The sequence below is a fragment of the Pan paniscus genome, chromosome 16, assembly GCF_029289425.2.
Source record: "Pan paniscus chromosome 16, NHGRI_mPanPan1-v2.0_pri, whole genome shotgun sequence".
NCBI lineage: Eukaryota > Metazoa > Chordata > Mammalia > Primates > Hominidae > Pan > Pan paniscus.
The window spans coordinates 31089592-31108796 of NC_073265.2; the positions used below are offsets into that span (position 1 = coordinate 31089592).

At 59.3% G+C, this 19205-nt stretch overlaps 1 protein-coding gene across 1 annotated transcript in view; it reads right to left on the reverse strand.

The window, feature by feature from the left end:
• SPTBN5 (spectrin beta, non-erythrocytic 5) overlaps positions 1-19205 on the reverse strand; it is a 46134-nt gene that overhangs the window by 538 nt on the left and 26391 nt on the right. Inside the window, exons 35-66 of the mRNA XM_055098674.2 lie at positions 19034-19201; positions 18419-18568; positions 18113-18304; positions 17883-17978; positions 15130-15245; positions 14925-15039; positions 14012-14125; positions 13751-13872; positions 13342-13504; positions 12945-13133; positions 12624-12701; positions 11791-11963; positions 10108-10198; positions 9820-9966; positions 8777-8914; positions 8442-8698; positions 8057-8243; positions 7590-7802; positions 6753-6949; positions 6428-6632; positions 5986-6180; positions 5254-5409; positions 4786-4991; positions 4454-4643; positions 4020-4196; positions 3833-3934; positions 3384-3515; positions 2981-3052; positions 2486-2572; positions 2262-2353; positions 2055-2140; positions 1150-1240 (exon numbers count right to left, since the gene is read on the reverse strand). Coding sequence (XP_054954649.2) covers positions 1150-1240; positions 2055-2140; positions 2262-2353; positions 2486-2572; positions 2981-3052; positions 3384-3515; positions 3833-3934; positions 4020-4196; positions 4454-4643; positions 4786-4991; positions 5254-5409; positions 5986-6180; positions 6428-6632; positions 6753-6949; positions 7590-7802; positions 8057-8243; positions 8442-8698; positions 8777-8914; positions 9820-9966; positions 10108-10198; positions 11791-11963; positions 12624-12701; positions 12945-13133; positions 13342-13504; positions 13751-13872; positions 14012-14125; positions 14925-15039; positions 15130-15245; positions 17883-17978; positions 18113-18304; positions 18419-18568; positions 19034-19201 — 4697 coding nt within the window. The remainder of the gene's footprint in view (positions 1-1149; positions 1241-2054; positions 2141-2261; positions 2354-2485; positions 2573-2980; positions 3053-3383; positions 3516-3832; positions 3935-4019; positions 4197-4453; positions 4644-4785; positions 4992-5253; positions 5410-5985; positions 6181-6427; positions 6633-6752; positions 6950-7589; positions 7803-8056; positions 8244-8441; positions 8699-8776; positions 8915-9819; positions 9967-10107; positions 10199-11790; positions 11964-12623; positions 12702-12944; positions 13134-13341; positions 13505-13750; positions 13873-14011; positions 14126-14924; positions 15040-15129; positions 15246-17882; positions 17979-18112; positions 18305-18418; positions 18569-19033; positions 19202-19205) is intronic.

The following is a 19205-nucleotide window of genomic DNA, read 5'->3' on the forward strand; positions in this document are numbered from 1 at the left end:
TGGTGCCCCTGCCCTCCCCTGGACCAGCCAGCCTCCTAGAATAAGCGTGGGAGTGGATTCCAGAGCTGACAGGCGCTGCAACAGCGACCACAGTGACGGGTGAGTGGGTGGGAATTGCCTCGACTTTCATAACCCAACTCTACGTCTGTCAGCTGGCCTAGCGGCCCCAGCCCTGGGTTAGAGACAGCAGAAAAAATGGCTGTCCTGGTAGCCTCAGGAGCCACTGTGTCCAGGACAAGGCCTGTCCCGTCAGCAACACATCATCTAAATCATATATTGGGCTCTGCAGGACTGGGAGCAGATGGTTACACTGGAGACCACAGCCGTGGCTGCCACCCCTCATGGTATGAGCCCTCCAGGCACACGGCTGTATATGCGTGTGCACGTCTAGGCACATCCTGGGGCCCATGCACGGAGGATTTGTCTGTCTCCAGTCCCTCCTCCACTTTCACCTAACCTCAGGTGTCCCCTCCCCCTGGAGAGCCTGAAGCCCTCTGGTTTGGAAGGGAAGGAGATGTGGGTGAGGGGGGTTGAGCATCGAAATGATGCTGGGATCTACAAGGAGGGACTGAGGAGCCAGGTAAGAGCCTCCTGCCCCCGCACATCCACCTTCGCATCTCCTCCCTGGCCTGCAGGCCGGGACATGCTGGCCCTCTCCATTGCCATGGAGTGGGGATTGGGGAAAGCAGGGGAGGACCAGGTAGAGAACGGGTTGGAACAAGTGTGGGGCAGGGTCTGGCCGTCCTGCCAATGTGCTGTGCCTTGAGGGAGGAAAGTGAGGAGTGCATGGGAAACAAACCCAGGCAGGCTCTCAGCACTGGGCAGAGGGAAACCTGGGTGCTCCTCCCACAAGCAGCCGAGCAGGAAGGGCACAGGGAGCCTGGGCAGCTTCGTCTACAGGGTCCCCACACCAGAGCATGGAGTGAGCCCTGGGAGGGGACCACTGTTGAGTCTGTGGAAATCTGGGCTTTGTGGCCTGGATTCCTCTCAGCTGAGAGTGGGCAGGGGCAGCTGAGGGTTCCAGTAGCATTTCCCTACAGCCCAACAGAGTAAGTCTGAGGCCCAGAACCTCAGGCTTCAGAGGACAGCGCCTGCCAGCCACTGAAGCCCAGGGCTCCCCGCCCTGCTTCCCCCACCCAGGTGTCCCACCTGAGTAGACATCCAGGCCGGGCATCCTTGGTCGTGCACTCATTCAGAGAGCTGACAGGTTTGGCTTTGAGTTCTGGGCTCAGACTCTGGGCTGCAGAGCAAGGGAATAACCACTGTTAGCCTGGCCATGCCAGGCCCTTCCCACGTGGGGGTGTGGGGCGGGCTGAGCACTTGTGGGCAGGTTTTTCCCCCATGCGTCCTGCCTCTTAGGAAACTCTTCACAGGTGAGTTAAGAAAGGCTGAGCCTTTCTTAGGAGGTGGGGGATTCTGGAATGTCGAACAACTCAAGATCCCTTTGGGCTTCTGGGAAGACAGACTCTTGGGAGGAGAGTCCAGGGGAACCAGAGACAGAGCTAGGATCCCAGACGCATTCCCTGAACACACTGTCCACACGGAGCCTCAGCAGAGCACACTGACCACGGAAGAAAGTCCAAAGGGTTGTCTCTATATGTTCCTCCAAGTAGAACCTGGCTTGCTTACTGTCTGCAAAACAACTCAAGGGTGGTGACATTCAAAGTTGTCTGAGGACTAGAAGGTTAGAGAAGCACCCAGATCAGACAGAACGGAGCCTGGAAAGCCCTTGGAGGAACACAGTCCATGAGGATTCTGGCAGGAAGGGCTTGGGGCAGTCTGAGTGGCAGACTCCAAAAGGGGCAGAACAGGACCAGGACACAGCTGGGGGTTCAAAACTGGCCCCATCTCTGCTAATTAGCTGTGTGATCTTGGGCAAGTTGCGTAACCTCTCCAGGACCTAAATTCTTTGAGAAAAAACAGTAAGTCCCACTTCTTGGAGGTTAGAGATGCTAACTGTGAAACCTCCCTAGGATGCATAAAACACTAGGGGCCCAGGAGCTTGGGGTCCAGGGAGTCGGCCGCCCTCCCCGCATCCTTCCCCTGAAGCCCACCTGCAGTGCTGCCCAGGGCTCGCCACCAGCTCTCAGCCTGCTCTTCGGACGGTGCTGCAAACAGGATCTCTGCCCCACTGGTCAGCCTGGCACCCACACAGTCACAGGTCAAACTCCACTGTCCCTTTGGGGACCCCCACGCCTCCAGCCCCCGCTGAGCCAGGTGGCTGCTGGGGGCGATGCTGGAGTCCATGTCTCTCCGCTTACCTTAAGGAGAATGTGTGTTTCCTGCCATGGCAGCCCCGCAGCCTCTCACACCAGGCTCCTGTGAGGTCAAGGAGGGCTATGGAAGCTACTTTCTGAGGAGAGATGAGAGGCAGGTGTCACTGCGGCCATCTCAGCTTTTCCCTGTGGGATCCCTCTGTCCTGGGGCCCCTCTGCCTTGTTTCCCAGCACCCTGATGTCTGCATCTCCCCTACCCCGCCTGGTACCTCCGCTGCCATCCTCTCATCCAGGAACAGGCTCAGAGAGCTGCCCTGCAAGGTCCCGCGGCAGCTGTCCCAAGAGCTCGAGCTAGGCTGTGGAGAGGAGGCGGGAAGGTCACATGAGCCACACGCAGGAAGCCAGAGCTAGGGCCTGTCCACGCCTCACCGTGTGTGTGGAGCTTCCCAGGAAAAGCGGTGGATTGGACCAAAGTCCCAATGGGGAAAGGGAAGCCACAGAGGGGCTTTGACGGGAAACCAAGCAGAAGGGGAAGAGCAGGTGGGGAGGAGGAATCCCAGCACCTCCTGGGGGGGTGGGTAGGTGGGGGCGGTGGCAGAAGCTGGGAAGGGTCCCAAGGAGCCAAACTGCCTGGACAGCATGGTGGGGGGTGGCATCTGCCCAAGTTCACAGTGCAAGGGTGCCAGGCCCAGATGGCTCTTTGAGCCACTCAAGTGCTGCTGCAAGTGGGGAGCTGCCTGGAGAAGGAATCTCCAGGCACTCACCTGCCTCCCGCCAGGCAGCAGGTGCTGCTTGAACTCCAAAGACCCCTCCATGGTGGGGGTACCCTTTGCATCCTGAAAATGCAAGATGGGGCCCAGAAATGTCAGGACCAGCACCCTCAGGAAGGTGGGCAAGGCACCCACTGCCCCCGGCTCTCTTTATTCCTCCCATCCAAGTACTAACCAGGCCTGACCCTGCTTAGCTTCTAAGATCAGATGAGATCGGGCATGTTCAGGGTGGTATGGCTGTAGACAGCCATCTTTATTCCTAATGACCTTCAGCTCCTGTGCCCGGGCTCCCAGAACTGGCTCCAGGGTGTGGGCCCTCACCCCCACAGCCCCAGCCCCACTGCATGCTCCAGGGAGACCACAGCGGGGGTGCCTGCAGCCCCATGGGGACACCTGCCTGGGGGTCCCTCGTCTCAGCCAGCTGTGCTCCTAGCCCCTGGTGTCCAGAGGGCCTCCACTGAAAGGATGTCAGCGAGCTGCCAGCTCTCCCGGGCTTCAGCTCCTGTGGCTGCAGGAGCTCCTGTTCCATCTTTGGGAGTGAGCAAGGTGGGCAAGGTGAGCCAGGTCAGGGAGACCAGCCACACCTCGGGTTCCCGTCTACCTCCCCTCCCCCAGCCCTCCCGGTCAGAGGGGGCCTGCCTCCCCATCACTAGCTCTTTCAGCTTTGGCTCTAGAGGCTCACACCCAGTCCACAATGGTGCCTCTCCCACCACCGCAGCTGGGCAGGGAAAGGAGCAGGTAAGGCAGGGCCGGGTGAGGGCTCAGTGCCCTGGGAGACACTGACTTGCAGGCTGAGAGGGACTGTTCCCCCGCCAGCCCTCAGCCCCTAGCCGAGGCAGTCGTCACCTCTGGCTTCTGCATTTGGGCAAACTTCTCTTCCTGGGCTGCCAGCAGCTTTTCTAAGTCCTGGTGTCTGTGCAGCAGCAACTCCACATCTGACACTGAGTGCTGGGGAGAAGCATGTTCAGGTGAGGCCCAGCTTGGGGGGGACCCAGAGCCTGGTAGCCAGCTAAGGGGCAGGACCCCCACTCACCCCATAGTCGGGCTTCAGCAGGAGGCCCTCCCGGCAGGCCAGCCAGGCCTCAGCCTGCTCCAGCCTCTGCCGAAGCTTCTGCAGGCCCCAGCTCTCGGCACAGCGTTGCCAGCGCAGGGCCCAAGCCTCCTCCAGCTCCTGCAGCTGCCCTTCCAGCTCCTGCAGGCACTCTGTCACCTGGTGGGGAGGGGCTGCTATGGGTGACAGCTTGGGTAGGGCTCCCACCATGGGCAGGGCAGGGCTGGAGAGCCAAGTGTTAATGGAAGTGCAGAGGGAAGGCTGTGAGACCCACACCTGCCCCTTCCCAGCCTCTCTCCCTGCCTGCACCCAGCCTTCCTTTCCCGCTGGTTTCCATGCCTGTGAGGGGCCCTGAGGCCCTGGGCAATCAGGCTGTATCCCCAGCCCAACCCCAGGCCCACCCTCTGAGTTCACACCTCCGCAGACATGAAGTGGCTGTTGTCCACCAGCTGCTGTCCTTCCTGCCGCAGGTCCTGGGCTTGAAGGCGGCACTCCCTGATTTCTTGCCCCAGCTCTTCATGCTGCCCAAGGAGCTGCTCAGCCCCCGCCATGTCCTCAGCCAGCTCCTCGGTGGACGCCAGCTCCTGCCTCTCCTGTGCCCATGCTCTGTGGGGCAGGGAAGGGAGCTGTTGTCAGGGCTGGCTGGGGAGCTGGGGAGCAGGGGAGGGAGGGTCCAGCTCCCCCAAGAGCCAGGATACCCCCACCCCACAGGGTAGAGCTGAGCCGGCAGCTGAGGTAGGACACCTACAGCAGTTCCTGGCAGCGCCCGAGGAAGGCATGGCCCTGTGCAGCCTGCGCCAGCCACTGGCCTCGCTCCTGGGCCTTCGCCTGCAGGGTGGCCCAGGCCTCCTGCACCTTGGCCAGGCCTCCCGGAGCTGCAGGATGTAGCTGGCCCAGTCGGCAGGCCTCCGTCTGTACCCGTGCCACCTCCTTCTCCATAGCTTCCAGCTCTCTCTGCAACCAGAGCATGAGATCAGGCCTCAGTCCCCGCACTGAGCCGATGCGTGCTCTGCATTCAGGAGCACCAGGCCTCTCTGAGGAACCACCTCCACTCTGCTGCACAAGCTGGGCCAAGTCCTAGGGCCCCTCGGGGAAGGATCTGGGTTTCTGGAGAAGAGGCTGAAGCAGGCTGGGGTGGGAGGGCTGAGATAGGTCCCCTCAGCCACCGCCTTCGGGCAGGGGCTCAGACAGGCAGGCTGCAGGGCGTGGGCCTCACCTCCAGGCGCCTGTGCTGTTGCTGCAGGGTCCGCACAGATGACAGGCTGTGGCCTCCGTCCTCTCCCTTCATCAGGGCCGTCTTCTCCTGCATCCTTCCCTGGAGCTCAGCCGCTGCCTGGTGAAAGCTGTGGACCTCATGGGCTGCAGCCAAGTTCTGGGAGAGGAGAAAGGACCTGCTCAGGGCTGTTCTCTGCTCCCAGGATTCCTTTCTCCCTGGAGACATGGCCTTCTGGGCCACCTCCTTTTGAACAAGGAGGACCATGGGGCTTGATGTGTCCCCAGGTACAGAAACCATCCTCCATGCTGCAGCCCTCAGTGAACGTGATGATATGGGTCTGCGGCAGGCCAGGGGGTGGGGAGGGCGGGGAGAGGAGAGGGCCTCGTGCATCTCAGGGAAAGGCAGATGCGAGGTGTTGGGTCCACGTGAGGGAGCAGGCTGGTTCTCGGGGATCTGGCTGACCCTGGCAGTACCACCTGCAGTGCCTCTCATGGGGCTGGGGGACCGGGTCAGCTCAGGAGGCAGCCCCAGCCCAGGACCTACAGAGATGGAATGTCCTGGGCTGCAGCCAATTCCTGGAAGAAAGCTGAGCAGGTGAGGGAGAAGGCACATTCACTTGAGGCCAGCAGGGTGTGTGTCTTGTTGGAACCAAAGCCTGTGGTAAGGAGGGCTTAGAGGGATTTTTTGAAGACTCTGACACCCCTTAGCTTGGCCCGGCCTGTGATCACCTACCTCTGTGCGGGCTTTTATTGCTTGGTCCAACCTCTCCCAAGCGGCCTCAATGCGGCTCATCTGGGCTTGGATGTGGGGATAGCGCCTGGGTGCACCCCGCTCCAGGGTGCCTGCCAACTTCCTCAGGGCATACACCTTGGCCTGGCCGAGGCTCTGCACTTCCTTTCTGAAAGCATCAAACTTCTCTTCCAGCACCTGCAAAGGTATGAGGCCCAGCAGGGTCACTCGAGATGGTATCATGAGCTCTCAAAGCTCATGAAGAGCTCAGCAGACTCTGATGGCTCTGAAATCCCTCAGCCCAGGTTCTGGAACCATCGGGATCCTCCCTAGGACACCCTCTCCAGGCTCCTTTCTGCTGACTCCCCAGCAACCCTTTCATCCCAAGGCAGGCCTTCCTCAGCCTCTGCCCACTCCCCGTGAGGTTTGCTCAGGAGTAACTCACCTTGACACCCTCCAGGTCCTGCCCGTAGTCCTGGGACTCGGCGGTGGCCGCCTTGGTGGTCAGCCAGGCGTCGAGGAGCAGGGTCTCTCGCTCCAGCTGGTGTAGCTGCAGCTGCTTCTGCAGGCCGTGCCCCCTGGCCTCCGCCCTCCGCAGCAGCTCTGCGTGGGCCTCCCGAACTGCCTGCAGCTGGGCTAGCACCTTGGGGCTGTGGGAAGAGAGCGACAGTCTGGACTGCAGCCCTTCCTTTCCAGGCTGGAGCAGTCTCCTGCCATCTTTGTAGGGGGCTTCTCTCTGCTCCTTCCCGGATGGTGTGGCTTCCGCCCACCTTTCTGGGTTCTTCCTGCTCTCCAGGAGTGCTGCTGTCTGCTGCAGCCGCTCGATGCGTGGGCTGAACGCTTCCAGGTCTCTCTTGGTGGCCTCCAGCCGCCGCAGAAGGGCCTGTGTGGCTTCAGCACTGTGGCCCATGTCCTCGCTGTCCAGGACATGGCCCCGCTCAGCCAGCCAGGATCCCACCTCCAGGAGCTGGGGGTGACAGAGTGGAGATCCGTTTTCCCGGGGCACCCTCCAGGGCTCAGGATTTACAGCCACGATTCTCAGCCTGGCTGCACAGGGGAATCACCTGGGAGCTGTCATGCTCCCTCGGCCTGGCCCCACTCCTAAGCAGCCTCATCTGGTCTGGAACACAGCCAGAGCGGCAGTGTTTTGTAAAGGGTCCAGGTGATTGTTTTTTTCCATGCAAAATAGACATTTTATTCTTGGTTCATAGGCATAGATTTTGTCACTTAAAACCAAGTTTTAGCAAATATTCCTTGCAGTGTTTCTCCCTTTCATTTATTAGCCTATTGACTTCAGTTTTTCTTCCTTTACAATTGTATTCACCATCGTGAAGTAATTGAGGTATAATCGTCCGAGTGAAGGTTCCAGGTGATTCTCATGTAAAGCCCTGGTTGAGAACCACTGATCTAGAGGGAAAAAAGACAAAAGCCAACCCAGACAGCAGCTGTGTTCTGGGAAACATGTGGAAGGAAGCCCTTGGGGGCAGGAGACCACTGAGTGGAGGAGACGAAAGGTGCCCAGGCCAGGAGCCCCGGAGTGACCTCCCGGCCGCACTCGCCCTGTGTTCCAGGCCTGCCTGCTGTGCCCTGCCCATCACTCCCCTCACCTCAGTCAGAAACTGCTGGGCCTCCTGAGCCTGCTGCAGCAGAAGCCGCCTCCGCGCCGCCTCTGCCCGCAGGTGGGCCATGGCCTTCTCCAGCTGCTGCACCCGGGCGGCCACCTCGTGGGCGGCAAAGTGCCCAGCCTGCACCAGCTTGTGCCCAGTGCCCAGCACCACCCGGGTCAGAGCCTCGTGGCTGCTCATCTCACTCTCCAGGTTCTGTGGGGGAGGAGGCAGGAGGATGCGGATGTTGCTGACCCTTGGGGGACTCCCACAGTTGTGCTTGAAGTTTCACGGGACCCCACTAACTTGTCCCCAAGGAGTTCCCTGTCCCCATGACTCCCAAAGAATCCAGGGCATCCCAAAAGCCCCCACAGGCAGAGAGTTCCTGGCTGGGCCACAGAGAGTGCCATTTCCTTGGCTGAGAAGCCCTGCTCACATGCGAGGCCGGCCCTCCCCGGGTGGGCCCACACCTGGTGCTGCTCCTGCAGGTGCCGCACCGCACTCAGGCTCTGGCCATAGTCCTGGGCAGCGGCCAGAGGCAGCTTCTCCTGCACCCAGGCCATTTCCTCGTCGGCGTCCCTGAAGAACTTCAAGAGGAGGCTCCGGGCCTCCAGGGCCGTCCTGCGCTCCTGCAGGGGCTCCCTCAGGCTCTTGAACCTGCAGCGGTGGAGGGTGGGACCAAGGGAGGCAGGGACCAGGGTGTCAGTATTAGGGATACCTGGTGACACAGATCACCCAGCTGTGGCCCTCACCATGGGCAAGGGGAGAAAGTGAGAAGACATCAGTTAAGAAGGCAGGGGTGGGGGTCCCTCCAGGAAGGCAGGGAAGAGAAGCTGAGGGCACGGGTGGATCTACCTCTGAAGCAGCCGCCGGGCCTGCTCTTCCACATCTTGGGCAAGGCAGTGGCCTTCCCTCACAAAGGCCTGGGCCTGGTCCAGCAGTGCCTCAGCCTGCCTAGCTTTCTTGTCCACTGCTGCCTCCAGCTCCCTCTGTGTGCCCAGGAGCTCACCCACCCCAGGCAGGGCCTGGCCCACAGTGGGGGCTCTCAGCTCAACCTCGATGGGCTCCAGCCAGTTCTCCAGTTCCTCCATGCTCCGCCGCAGACGCAGGGCCTAGGGTAGAAAGTGAGGTAGGCAGGAGGGGAGTGGCCTGGAGCCCGGCCAGCCACCCCTCGGCCTGCACAACCTCACCTCACAGGCCTTCTGGAGCTTGGCCACCTTCTTCTGGGAGTTGTCTTGCAGCTCACCCCAGAGTGCTCCCAGCTCCTCCAGTCGCTCCTGGATGGCCTCCGAGGCTGGGTGGCCCCCCTGCAGCAGCCTCTGTCCCTCCTGCAGCCACAACATGAAACACACCTTGTGGACTCAGGACTGCCGGTACCAGGGCACTTGTGTTGACTCTGACCACCAGCACTAGAGCTGCAGAGTCCCTGCAGTCCAGCTGCATGATCTTGAGCAACTTTCTTTACCTAAGCCTCATTTTCCTCATCCGTATCATAGAGAAAATAATGGTTATTTTATTTAAATGAGATAAGTCATATAAAATACTTAGCAGGGTGATTTATATCAGAGGGAGCCAGCCTGGGGTCAGGACCTGCCTTTGCAGGTGGAAAAGAGAATGTTTTAAAAAGTGCTATGCTGGGCACAGTGGCTCATTCCTGTAATCCCAGCACTTTGGGAGGCTGAGGCAGGTGGATCGCCTGAGCTCAGGAGTTTGACACCAGCCTGGACAACATGGCAAAACCCCATCTCTACCAAAAATACAAAAAAGTAGCTGGATGTAGTAGTGTGGGCCTGTGATCCCAGCTACTTGGGAGGCTGAGCTGGGAAGATCACTTGAGCCTGGGAGGCAGAGGTTGCAGTGAGCTGAGATCTTGCCACTGCACTCCAGCCTGGGTGACAGAGCAAGACCCTGTCTCAAAGTGGCTATGTTTTGACTCCTTCGCTCACAGGACTGGTGGCTATGTCCTGTTCACATCAAAATGTTATCTTTAAAATTACTGAAAAGGTGCCATTTTTGGAGAGGGTGCCCCCCCGCCCCCCCCCCGCCCCCCCGCCGGAAAGCAACTTCTTCTCACTACACTTCTGCCTAAACAACCGCTTAGCCAGGTGCCTGCACACAGAAAGTACTGGATAACGCTGGCCACCGTTACTGTGGTTCAGCACCAGCTCTGGGGCACTGTCCTGTGTTCTGCCTGGAGAGCTGTCCCACCACCCTCCTGCCTGCAGGGCCTCACCCGCTGCAGCTCCTGCTGTTGGTGCATGCTCGCGTCCAGCTCCGCCTGGAAATTCTGCTGCTTCTGTAACTGTGCTGGCAGCATGGCTGTGTCCAGCAAACCCTCCTCCAAGGCCACCAGGTTCTTCTCCCTCAGCCACGCAGCCACCTGGGCACGTGGGGAGGACAGGCCTGCTGTCCAGGGCTTTCCCCTTCCCCTGACCTCTGAGATACCCCAGAGGAAGGGTGGCCTTTCCCTGGGTCGACTCCTTCCCCACCATGACCACCTCCCTCTCCAAGCGAGGCGAACCTCCTGGGAGTCCTGCAGGAAGGCCTGCAGCTGCCGGAGCTCCTCCAGGCGATGGCGGCGGGTCCCGGCTTGCCTGAAGAGCACCTCCTTCCTGCCAGGAGGAGAGGCTCATGGGCCTGGAGCCACCCCCGGGGCCAGGTGGGGTGCCCGTCCAGCCTAGGCTTTCTCAGGTATGAATATACTCCGAGTCTGGAGTTTCCTTTGGAATAAAGGTACATTGCACTCCCCCTCTGTATTTGTGTCTGTTATGCGCCGGATTTTGTACCCCGAAGTTTGTTTTTGAGACAGAGTCTCACTCTGTCACCCGGGCTGGAGTGCAGTGGCACAATCTCGGCTCACTGCAACCTCCACCTCCCGGGTTCAAGCAATTCTTCTGCCTCAGCCTCCCGAGTAGCTAGGACTATAGGCTCACACCTCCAGGCCCAGCTAAATTTTGTATTTTTAGAAGAGGCAGGGTTTCCCCATGTTGGCCAGGCTGGTCTTGAACTCCTGACCTCAAATGATCCACCTACCTCGGCCTCCCAAAGTGCTGGGTTTACAGGCGTGAACTACTGCACCCAGCCTGTACCCCTGAGTTCTTATGTTGAAGGCCTAACTCCAGAAGTGTTTTTGGAGACAGCGTCTTTAAAAGAGGTAATTAAGTGAAAATGAGGTCATATGGGTGGGTCCTAATCCAGTGTGACCTTATGAGAGGAGGCAACTGGGGCAGACACAAGCACAGGGGGACGATCTGCCTCCTGCAGGAGGGCAGAAGCCAGGGGCTAGAAGTCAGGGTGGCACTGTGCTGGGGGAAGCTGAACCTGCCAGGAACCACCTAAGGTGACTGGGGGAGGGGGTGGTGACAGAGACCAGCAAAGCAAAGTTTGCATTCTGTTAATTCAAAGACCTCCACAGGTACCCAGGTGTGGTCCACCTGCAAGAATGGAGAGGGGGTGGCCCCGACCACTGCCAGGACACCAGCACAAGGAGCCATGGCATTTGTGGGTGCTGGTTGGCTCTGATCGGCTGAGAAGGACAAAAGCCCCCACCAGTCTGGGATCTGGCTTTTGACCATATCTGCCTTGATCTAAAAGTCTGAGGAGCTGCATGAAGCAGCCAAACCCGATGAGCTTTTACAGGGAAAAAAAACTGCAGAGCTGGGGTCTCATGGGCCATGCAGGTCACGTGCATCTGTGTCTGAACTTCAGTTAGATGAGCTAAGACTTCTGCTAGCCTGCCTGTGGGGCCAGCACCATGCTTTCGTCCTCATCACAGCTGTTAAAGCCCGGGATGTGAGGCTCAGCTGCAGTGAGGAGGAACTTGTCTGAGTCCTGCCATTAGTGGGCAGCACAGGGACTCAGGACTGTGACCCTGGAAGGCCGATGCTTGACCTCTGTGCCCTGTGACCTTCCGTTTCGTCAGATGGTTTCCTCTTGGTCTCCTAGCATAAGCCTCTCTTTAAACTCCCTTTTATCTCAATGGAATGAAGAAGGAAGTGGGATTTTCCACGTGGTGTTTGATGTCCATAACAGGCAGACACATTGCAGGGCCAGGGGTGGTGGGGACCCCCGCATCTGACCTCAGTCCTTGGACAAGGCTGGTGAGCCTGGGCCAAGAAGTGGAAGGGTGGGAAGGGAAGAAGCGGGATGCCAGATGCCTGTGCCAGCCCGCCCACAGCACCCCTCACCCCAGAGCCACCACTACCTCAGAAGCATGGCCTGGCACCTGCCCAGGGCACTCTGGGCCTCGGGGTGCCCACCCTGGTGCAGGCCGCGGGCCGTGGCCTCCAGAGCACTGATCTTTCCCGCCTGCATCTCCAGGTCCCGCTCCAGCATCTTGTGCTTCCACAGAAGGGGCTCCATGGGGGCCAAGGGGTCCTGGTGGGAGTGGGGAACCCAATACTGTCCATGAGCCTCCCCCTCCCATCCCAGGCTACCTGCCTTTCCACCTAGAACCATCCTACCAAATGCTCATCCACAGAGCGGCTGCTCCGCCCAAACACATCCCTCACATCCCTCAAGGCTGTTTCCAGCTTTAGGACAGTGATTCCCAGCCAGGGGAGGCATTTGGGATAGGGATCAAGAGCCAGAATCTCTGAGGCAAGCAGAGCTTTTTCATGTAAGGTGAAAGCTCCCTCCTCTGCACTCCCTGGAGGACCATGTTAGTCCCCAGTTATCCTCTGAGGTCTCCTATAAGTTACACTCGTCTGCTTCAGGGTTGGGGCAGTGGCGGGAAAAGCCAACCTCTAGGCATTTGGGAAGCAAGGAGGGCAGGGGTGAGGTGGCAAGAATGGGTCAGGCCCACACAGGCACTCTAGAAGCTCCTTGGTGTTCGCGGTGGGGCCTGCCCACAGCTGCATGGGAACTGCTCTAGATGACGGGTAAGTAACTGCCCAGTGACGGATGTGGCCCAGGGTGGGGAGATGGCCCAGAAGGGGAGGATCCCTGGCCTAGGGAGCTCAGGCAGCACTGGCTGGTTTGACCCCTAATGCTGCTCTTGTAATTCCCCCCTCCTGCCCATTCCTGCTGGGCACCTACCCATAGACCCTCACTGGCTAGGGAGTCTTCCTTGCTGCAAAGCCAACGTTCCACCTTCTCCACTGAGCTCAGAAACAGCTGAGAACAAAGGAAAAGGCAAGAGACAGTCGGCGGAAGGTCCAGCCACTGCAGTTGGAGTGACTGTTCCAGTGGCACAGGTTAGGGAACCAGGGTCCTGGGAGGCAAGAGTGCTGAGTGGTGGGGAAGTCCCTGGCACAGCAGCCCCTCCAGTCTTAGCCTTGACCAGAGGCTGTGGGGTCAGTGCAGGCCCTGTTGGGGGGGGGGGGGCAAGATGCAGGCTGGGGATGGGACTGTGCCTGCCTGTAGCTCCAGGGCCTGCTGCAGCTGTAGCTGATGCTCCTGCCAGGCCCCTTCCAGGCTGCTCAGCTCCTGTTCTAAGCCAGCCAGCACCTGGCGAACGTCGGAGCTGAAGGGGTGCCCCGCTGTGAGCAGTCGCTGCCCAGTGCTTCGGGCCAGGCTGATGCTGTCTGTCCAGGAGTCCAGCTCGGCCTGGAACAGGACTGGGCTCAGATCACTGGGGGCTGGAAGCAGCCCAGCAGGCAGGAGAGAGGTGGGGAAGCAGCTGAGTGGGAGGCTGGAGGAGATAGGCAGGGCAGGACACTCAGGAGGCCCAAGAGCAAGGAGATAAGAGGAAGGGGAGGGGAGGGCAGGGCGGAGGTGAGAGCCTGGGAAAGGCTTGGGCCAGCTGCCCGTTCACCTTGCACTCCTGATGCTCTTCTAACATACGCCGGGCTTCCACAGGGCTGCGAGGAGCGGGGCTCGTGTCCATCTGAACCCGCAGCCTCTGGGCGCTGACCAGCAATTCCTGCAGCATTGCCTGGAGTTTCTGAGCTTGGTGCAAGGCATCCAGCGCCTCCCTCCTGCCCACAGCACTCATCAGCTAGTCGTCAGGCCTTCGAACCCCTCTCCCCCATGCCCACTGGTGTCTTCTGTCCCTTAATCCCCTCAACCACAGGAGGGCCCACAGGCTTGGAGTTACTGGGAGGACAGTACAGTTATTTGAAGGGTGGAGAAGGAATCCTAGGGGAACACAGGGGCTGAGGGGAGGTGTGGGGACTGAGATGCTGGAGGATGGGTCGGCGAGGGCAAGGCCTGCGGGTTCATACCACTTCTGGGCCCTGCTCCGGAGCTGCCACCAGCTCTCGGCCACCTCCTGCTGCCTGTGCCTGAGGCCGTGGGCTGCCTCAGGGCTTCTTTGGCAGAGGCGGCCCACTTCACGCTCTAGGGACTGTGGGGGAAGCCGGGGTCAGAGGCTGGGGCAGGGGAGCTCTGGGCCACCCTGGCATCCCAAAGCCCCTCCTCCCCACTTGTGCCCAGGGTCCTACTGAGGAGATGCCCTGGGCCCAGCTCTACAGCCAGCTGCGCACCTCCACCTGGGCCTGGATGGGGTGTACTTCCCGCTCCAGCTCCTCGTGTTTCCGCAGCAGCCTCTGCACGCTCTCCAGATCTTTCCCACAGTCCAGGGCCTGGATCAGGGCTTCCTGGAGGAGGGGCACGGCCAGTTACCTGCTGGGCCTTTGCTTTGGCTCCTCCCTCCTGGCAAAGGGCCCAACCAGTGGCTTCTGTGTGCACAGCAAGTCCCCAGCGTGATTTCCTGGCCCTGGCTTTGAGGGCCAGAGATCTCTTCCTTACGTGAGGGGGACGATTCTGAGGAGCAACTCTAGATTTGGAGTCTCCTCTGAGGGAAGAACCTCACATGTGTGCTGCTTCCCTGTACAGTCTCACTCAGCTCTCATCCCTTGAGGAGCGAAAAAGAAAATAGAGCAAGGATGGACAGACAGGCCTGTGCCGTCATTTGAGGGCAGAAGCCAGCGGAGGAAACAGCCAGGCATGCCCAGCACAGGCAGCAGCACCTGTTTCACACGAGGGCTTCCTAGACCAGGTTCTAACTCTGCCAGATTCCAGCCCGGGGCTCTGTGGTTGTGTACACAGTCCCAGGGCAAACCTCCCGAGGGTTTGGGCTTCCTCAGGGATGAGAGGAAACAGAGTGTGTTTTCTGGCCTCTGGACCTGCCATGTATCTGGGGACCAGATCTGGGGGAGAAAGGAGACAGGGAAGCCCCCACTGAGCTTGCAATGGGTGCTTCTATGGCCCTGAGTTGATCCTGAGGGCCAGCCCATCAGATGTCCCTGGTGCAGACCTGCTGGGACCCATCTCCAAGTACCCAGCTGAACAGGAGAGGCCAGTGAGGGGGGAGATGCATAGGAGACTCTAGGCAGCGCCCCCTCCCCTGATTGCATTTGCTCACAGCCACCACTGGGACCTCTTTCCACCACGTACCTTCTCCTGAATCCTCTTGGTGACACTGTCCAGCTCTCGGGACAACACGTGTATCTCCAAGGCCCCTTCGAGCTGCTGCTGGTACCGGAGCAGGTTGCCATGGAAACTCGCCCACCTGGCCAAGGGGTGGTGGTGTCATGTGGAGCCTGAGGTGGCCTTCCACCCCTCTTCCCGGCCCTTTGGTTCTCCCCAGCCTGGGACTGGCCTGTTGTTGAGCTGGCTTCGCCGCTGGCAGATGATCTTGACTTCCTCAGGGTCCCGGTTCTTGAGCTGCAGTGACAAGTCACTGATGCTCTTGATGCGGGCATCACCCACTGTGTCCTGCAGGGGAGGTATGGGTGAGGGCATTGGCACCCCCCACGCAGAGCCCCTTCTTCCCACCTCAGCAGGCACTGGAAGCATGCCTGGGCCCCGGAGCACGAGGAACAGCATATTTGGGCAGTGGGAAGAACTGCCTCCTGCCTCCTCTACTGTGGCAGGTCCCTGAGGTCACCCCGTCCAGGTGAAGTGAGCAAGATCAGCTTGGAGCCTGCAGCCCCAGAGTCATCTCTAAGGCCAGAAAATGGGATCCCTGCGCTGGGTACCATGTAGGAGGGGGAGAGTGGGCACATGCTCACTAACAGAGACTCTTGAGATGGAGTCTCCCTCTGTTGCCTAGTCTCCCTCTGCTGCAGTGGCACAATCTCAGCTCACTGCAACCTCCACCTCCCCGGTTCAAGCGATTCTCCTACCTCAGCCTCCCGAGTAGCTGGCACTACAGGTGCCTGCCACCAAGCCTGGCTAAGTTTTGTATTTTTCGTAGAGACGGGGTTTCACCATGTTGGCCAGGCTTGTCTCAAACTCCTGACCTCAAGTGATCTGCCCGCCTCAGCCTCCCAAACTGCTGGGATTACAAGCGTGAGCCACTGTGCCCAGCCACAGAAACTTTTAAAATGAAAATTCAGCTTCTTCCCCTCTGCCCGGCCAGCCGCCCCCTCCGGGAGGGAGGTGGGGGGGTCAGCCCCCCGCCGGGCCAGCCGCCCCGTCGGGGAAGTGAGGGGCGCCTCTGCCCGGCCGCCCCTACTGGGAAGTGAGGAGCCCCTCTGCCCGGCCAGCCGCCCTGTCCGGGAGGGAGGTGGGGGGTCAGCCCCCCGCCCGGCCAGCCGCCCCGTCCGGGAGGTGAGGGGCGCTTCTGCCCGGCCGCCCCTACTGGGAAGTGAGGAGCTCCTCTGCCCGGCCACCACCCCATCTGGGAGGTGTACTCAACAGCTCATCGAGAACGGGCCATGAAGACAATGGCGGTTTTGTGGAATAGAAAGGGGGGAAAGGTGGGGAAAAGATTGAGAAATCGGATGGTTGCTGTGTCTGTGTAGAAAGAGGTAGACATGGGAGACTTTTCATTTTGTTCTGTACTAAGAAAAATTCTTCTGCCTTGGGATCCTGTTGATCTGTGACCTTACCCCCAACCCTGTGCTCTCTGAAACATGTGCTGTATCCACTCAGGGTTGAATGGATTAAGGGCGGTGCAAGATGTGCTTTGTTAAACAGATGCTTGAAGGCAGCATGTTCGTTAAGAGTCATCACCACTCCTTAATCTCAAGTACCCAGGGACACAAACACTGCGGAAGGCCGCAGGGTCCTCTGCCTAGGAAAACCAGAGAACTTTGTTCACTTGTTTATCTGCTGACCTTCCCTCCACTATTGTCCTGTGACCCTGCCAAATCCCCCTCTGCGAGAAACACCCAAGAATGATCAATAAAAAAGAAAAAAAAAAAAGACTAAAAAAAAAAAAAAAAAAAAGAAAATTCAGCTTCTTGGTTGAAGAGAAGCAAAGGGAGGTTGTGGAATGGAACAGTGAGCTCTGGCTTCCTGGGGTTTGGGTGTCCCCACCCCAGGACTCGTCTGAGCTGAGGCTGGTGCTGCTTGGACACTGGATGGGGTTTAAAGGTACACAGGGAGGGGGTCCACCACAGGGTGTGATTGCAGATCTCCTGCCTCTGGCATCTGTAGAGCTTGTTTAAATTTCCAAAGCACTTTCCTATGAAGTGCCTCATGCAAGGTAGGCAGGGAAGGACATTCCCCTCCTTTTATAGATGCCAGAGCAGAGCTCAGAGGCTAACCTGGCTCCTTTGCGGCAGAGCCAGGATTCAAGCCCAGCTCCTTTAGAGTCTAGCTCTCTTCCTACTACAGCATCTGGCACAGCATCTGTGAAATTCCACCATTAACAAGGGATGTCTTAGGTTTAAGCACTGCCGCCTCTTAAAAAGTAATACATACATGTACCGGGGGACAAGGTTAGCACATTTGGTCTTTAACACCTGATTGTCAATACATTTGCCATTTTTTTTCCCTGTATACCACATAAGAGAAATAGATGTTTGGTGTGTGTATGTGTGAGGGGGCGGGTGTGGGGTGAGGAGAAGACGCTGAGACGCTGAAATAGTCACGCTGAAAGTGGGCGCTGATTATCTGCCACATCCAGGCATATGTCCTATCTTTTTAAGATTTTTTGAAATAATTATAGATGCCCAGGAAATTGCCAAAGTCCTGCAGAGAGGTCCCTGTGCCCTTCCCCAGCTTCCCTTACAGCAGCATCCTATATAATGATAACATTAAAACCACAAAGCTGACGTTGGTGTAATACTACCAACTAGACCAGACCTCATTCAGATTTTATCAGTTTTTGCAAGTATGCATCTGTGCGTGGCAGTGGGGGATAGGTCTATGCAGTTTTATCACAGCTAGAGATTCACGTACCTGCCACCACACACGTGCTCTCTTACCTCTGAGGTGGGTGCTACCCCCATTCTAAAGAGGAAGGAGTGAAAGCGGGTGAGAGGAGGGAGCCTGCCCGAGGGCATGGGAGGAGCAGGCATGGCGCCCAGGCCCTGCTCTACAGTCCACACTCTTTCCCTGCTCTCAGTTGGATTTTCAGTGCGGGATGCATGGCCAACCTCTACCCAGCAAGGCCCCCCTTACCCCGGCCGAGTTTCCTCGGAACTCGCGGAGCCGCCGTCGGAGCTGCAGGCAGTGCTCCAGGTCCTGGCCCAGGTCACCAACATTCATCTTCACCTCCTGTGAAGGCCGAGGGTGGGGAGGGAGCGCTCTGAGCACCAGCCCAGGCTCCTGGCACCTGCTGCTGGGGATCCCTCCTGTCAAGGGAGGGCTCCTCCCCCCATCTCTCAGCCCCCACCCAGCTGGGGCTACACCTTCTCCTGGATCCAGGCCTCTGCAAGGTCCACTCTCTGCAGGAACTCCAGGAAGTTCCGCCTGTCCTCCAGCTCCTGGCCCCTGAGGGCCATTGCCTGCCTCAGGTCCTCCCAGTGCTTCCGCAGGCCCTGCAGCCGCTGGGAGACCTCTCCGGCTCGAGGATGACTCTGTGCCAGGAGAGCCTCTCCCTTCTGGAGGGAGAGAGGGGACACAGAACATCTTGCCTGCCTCACTTCCTCCTAAGACTGACATTGCCCCTGGGCCACACTTTGGGGCAGGCATGGGGCTGAGGGCCCAGTTGTTACCTTGGCAACAGAGGTCATGACCTCCTCATGGGCCTGGACTTCAGCCTCAAAGGCCTGGTGTTTCAGCAGGGGCTTCAGCTTATCTCTCAGGTCCCCAGGAGGGATCGGCTCCTTCAGCTGCTGGGCCCACGCCTGGATCCAGTCCTCAGCCTGGTGGGGGTGGGACATGAATGCTGCAATGTTCTGCAGCCTCAGGCCCCAGATGCCACAGGCCTAGCCCCCAGCCATTCCCAGGAGGCTGGCCTCAGGGGTGGGGCGGGCAGCACCTGGTAAATGAGCCCTGAAGGTTCCAGCTCCGGAAGGTTGCTGCAGGAGGCAGCCGGGCAGGGCCTTGGGTGGGCTCTCGTTTTGGAGGTGTGGCCCCTACTCCTGGGGCCCTGGGCTGCTCTGCTCCCTTCCCCACCTCTCTTGCCCTGGCGCTGCTAGAGCTCGGGACACTGGTGGGGTCTCCACACAAAGGGGCTTAGATCCCATGTTCTGGGCTCCAGCACAGCCTCTGGGAAAGCCATCCACCCCCGAACCTGTTTCCGCCTCACAGTGTTGCGGTGTGAAGGCGGCTGAAAACTGTCGAGTGTGGTTCCAGTGGAAGGCCCTGGGCTGGGGGTGCCCTCTGACCTGGGTTGCGGCCTGGGTGAAGCTGGCCATCAGCAGGGAGGCATGCAGGGCGTGTCCCCGGCTCTCTGCCAGCTCCTTCACTCTCACCCGGCGCTGCAGCAGGATGGGAAGCCGGTCCCGCACCCGGGGGCGCCGGAGCGTCTTCAGCCGCTCACGCAGGGCTGCCTCCTAT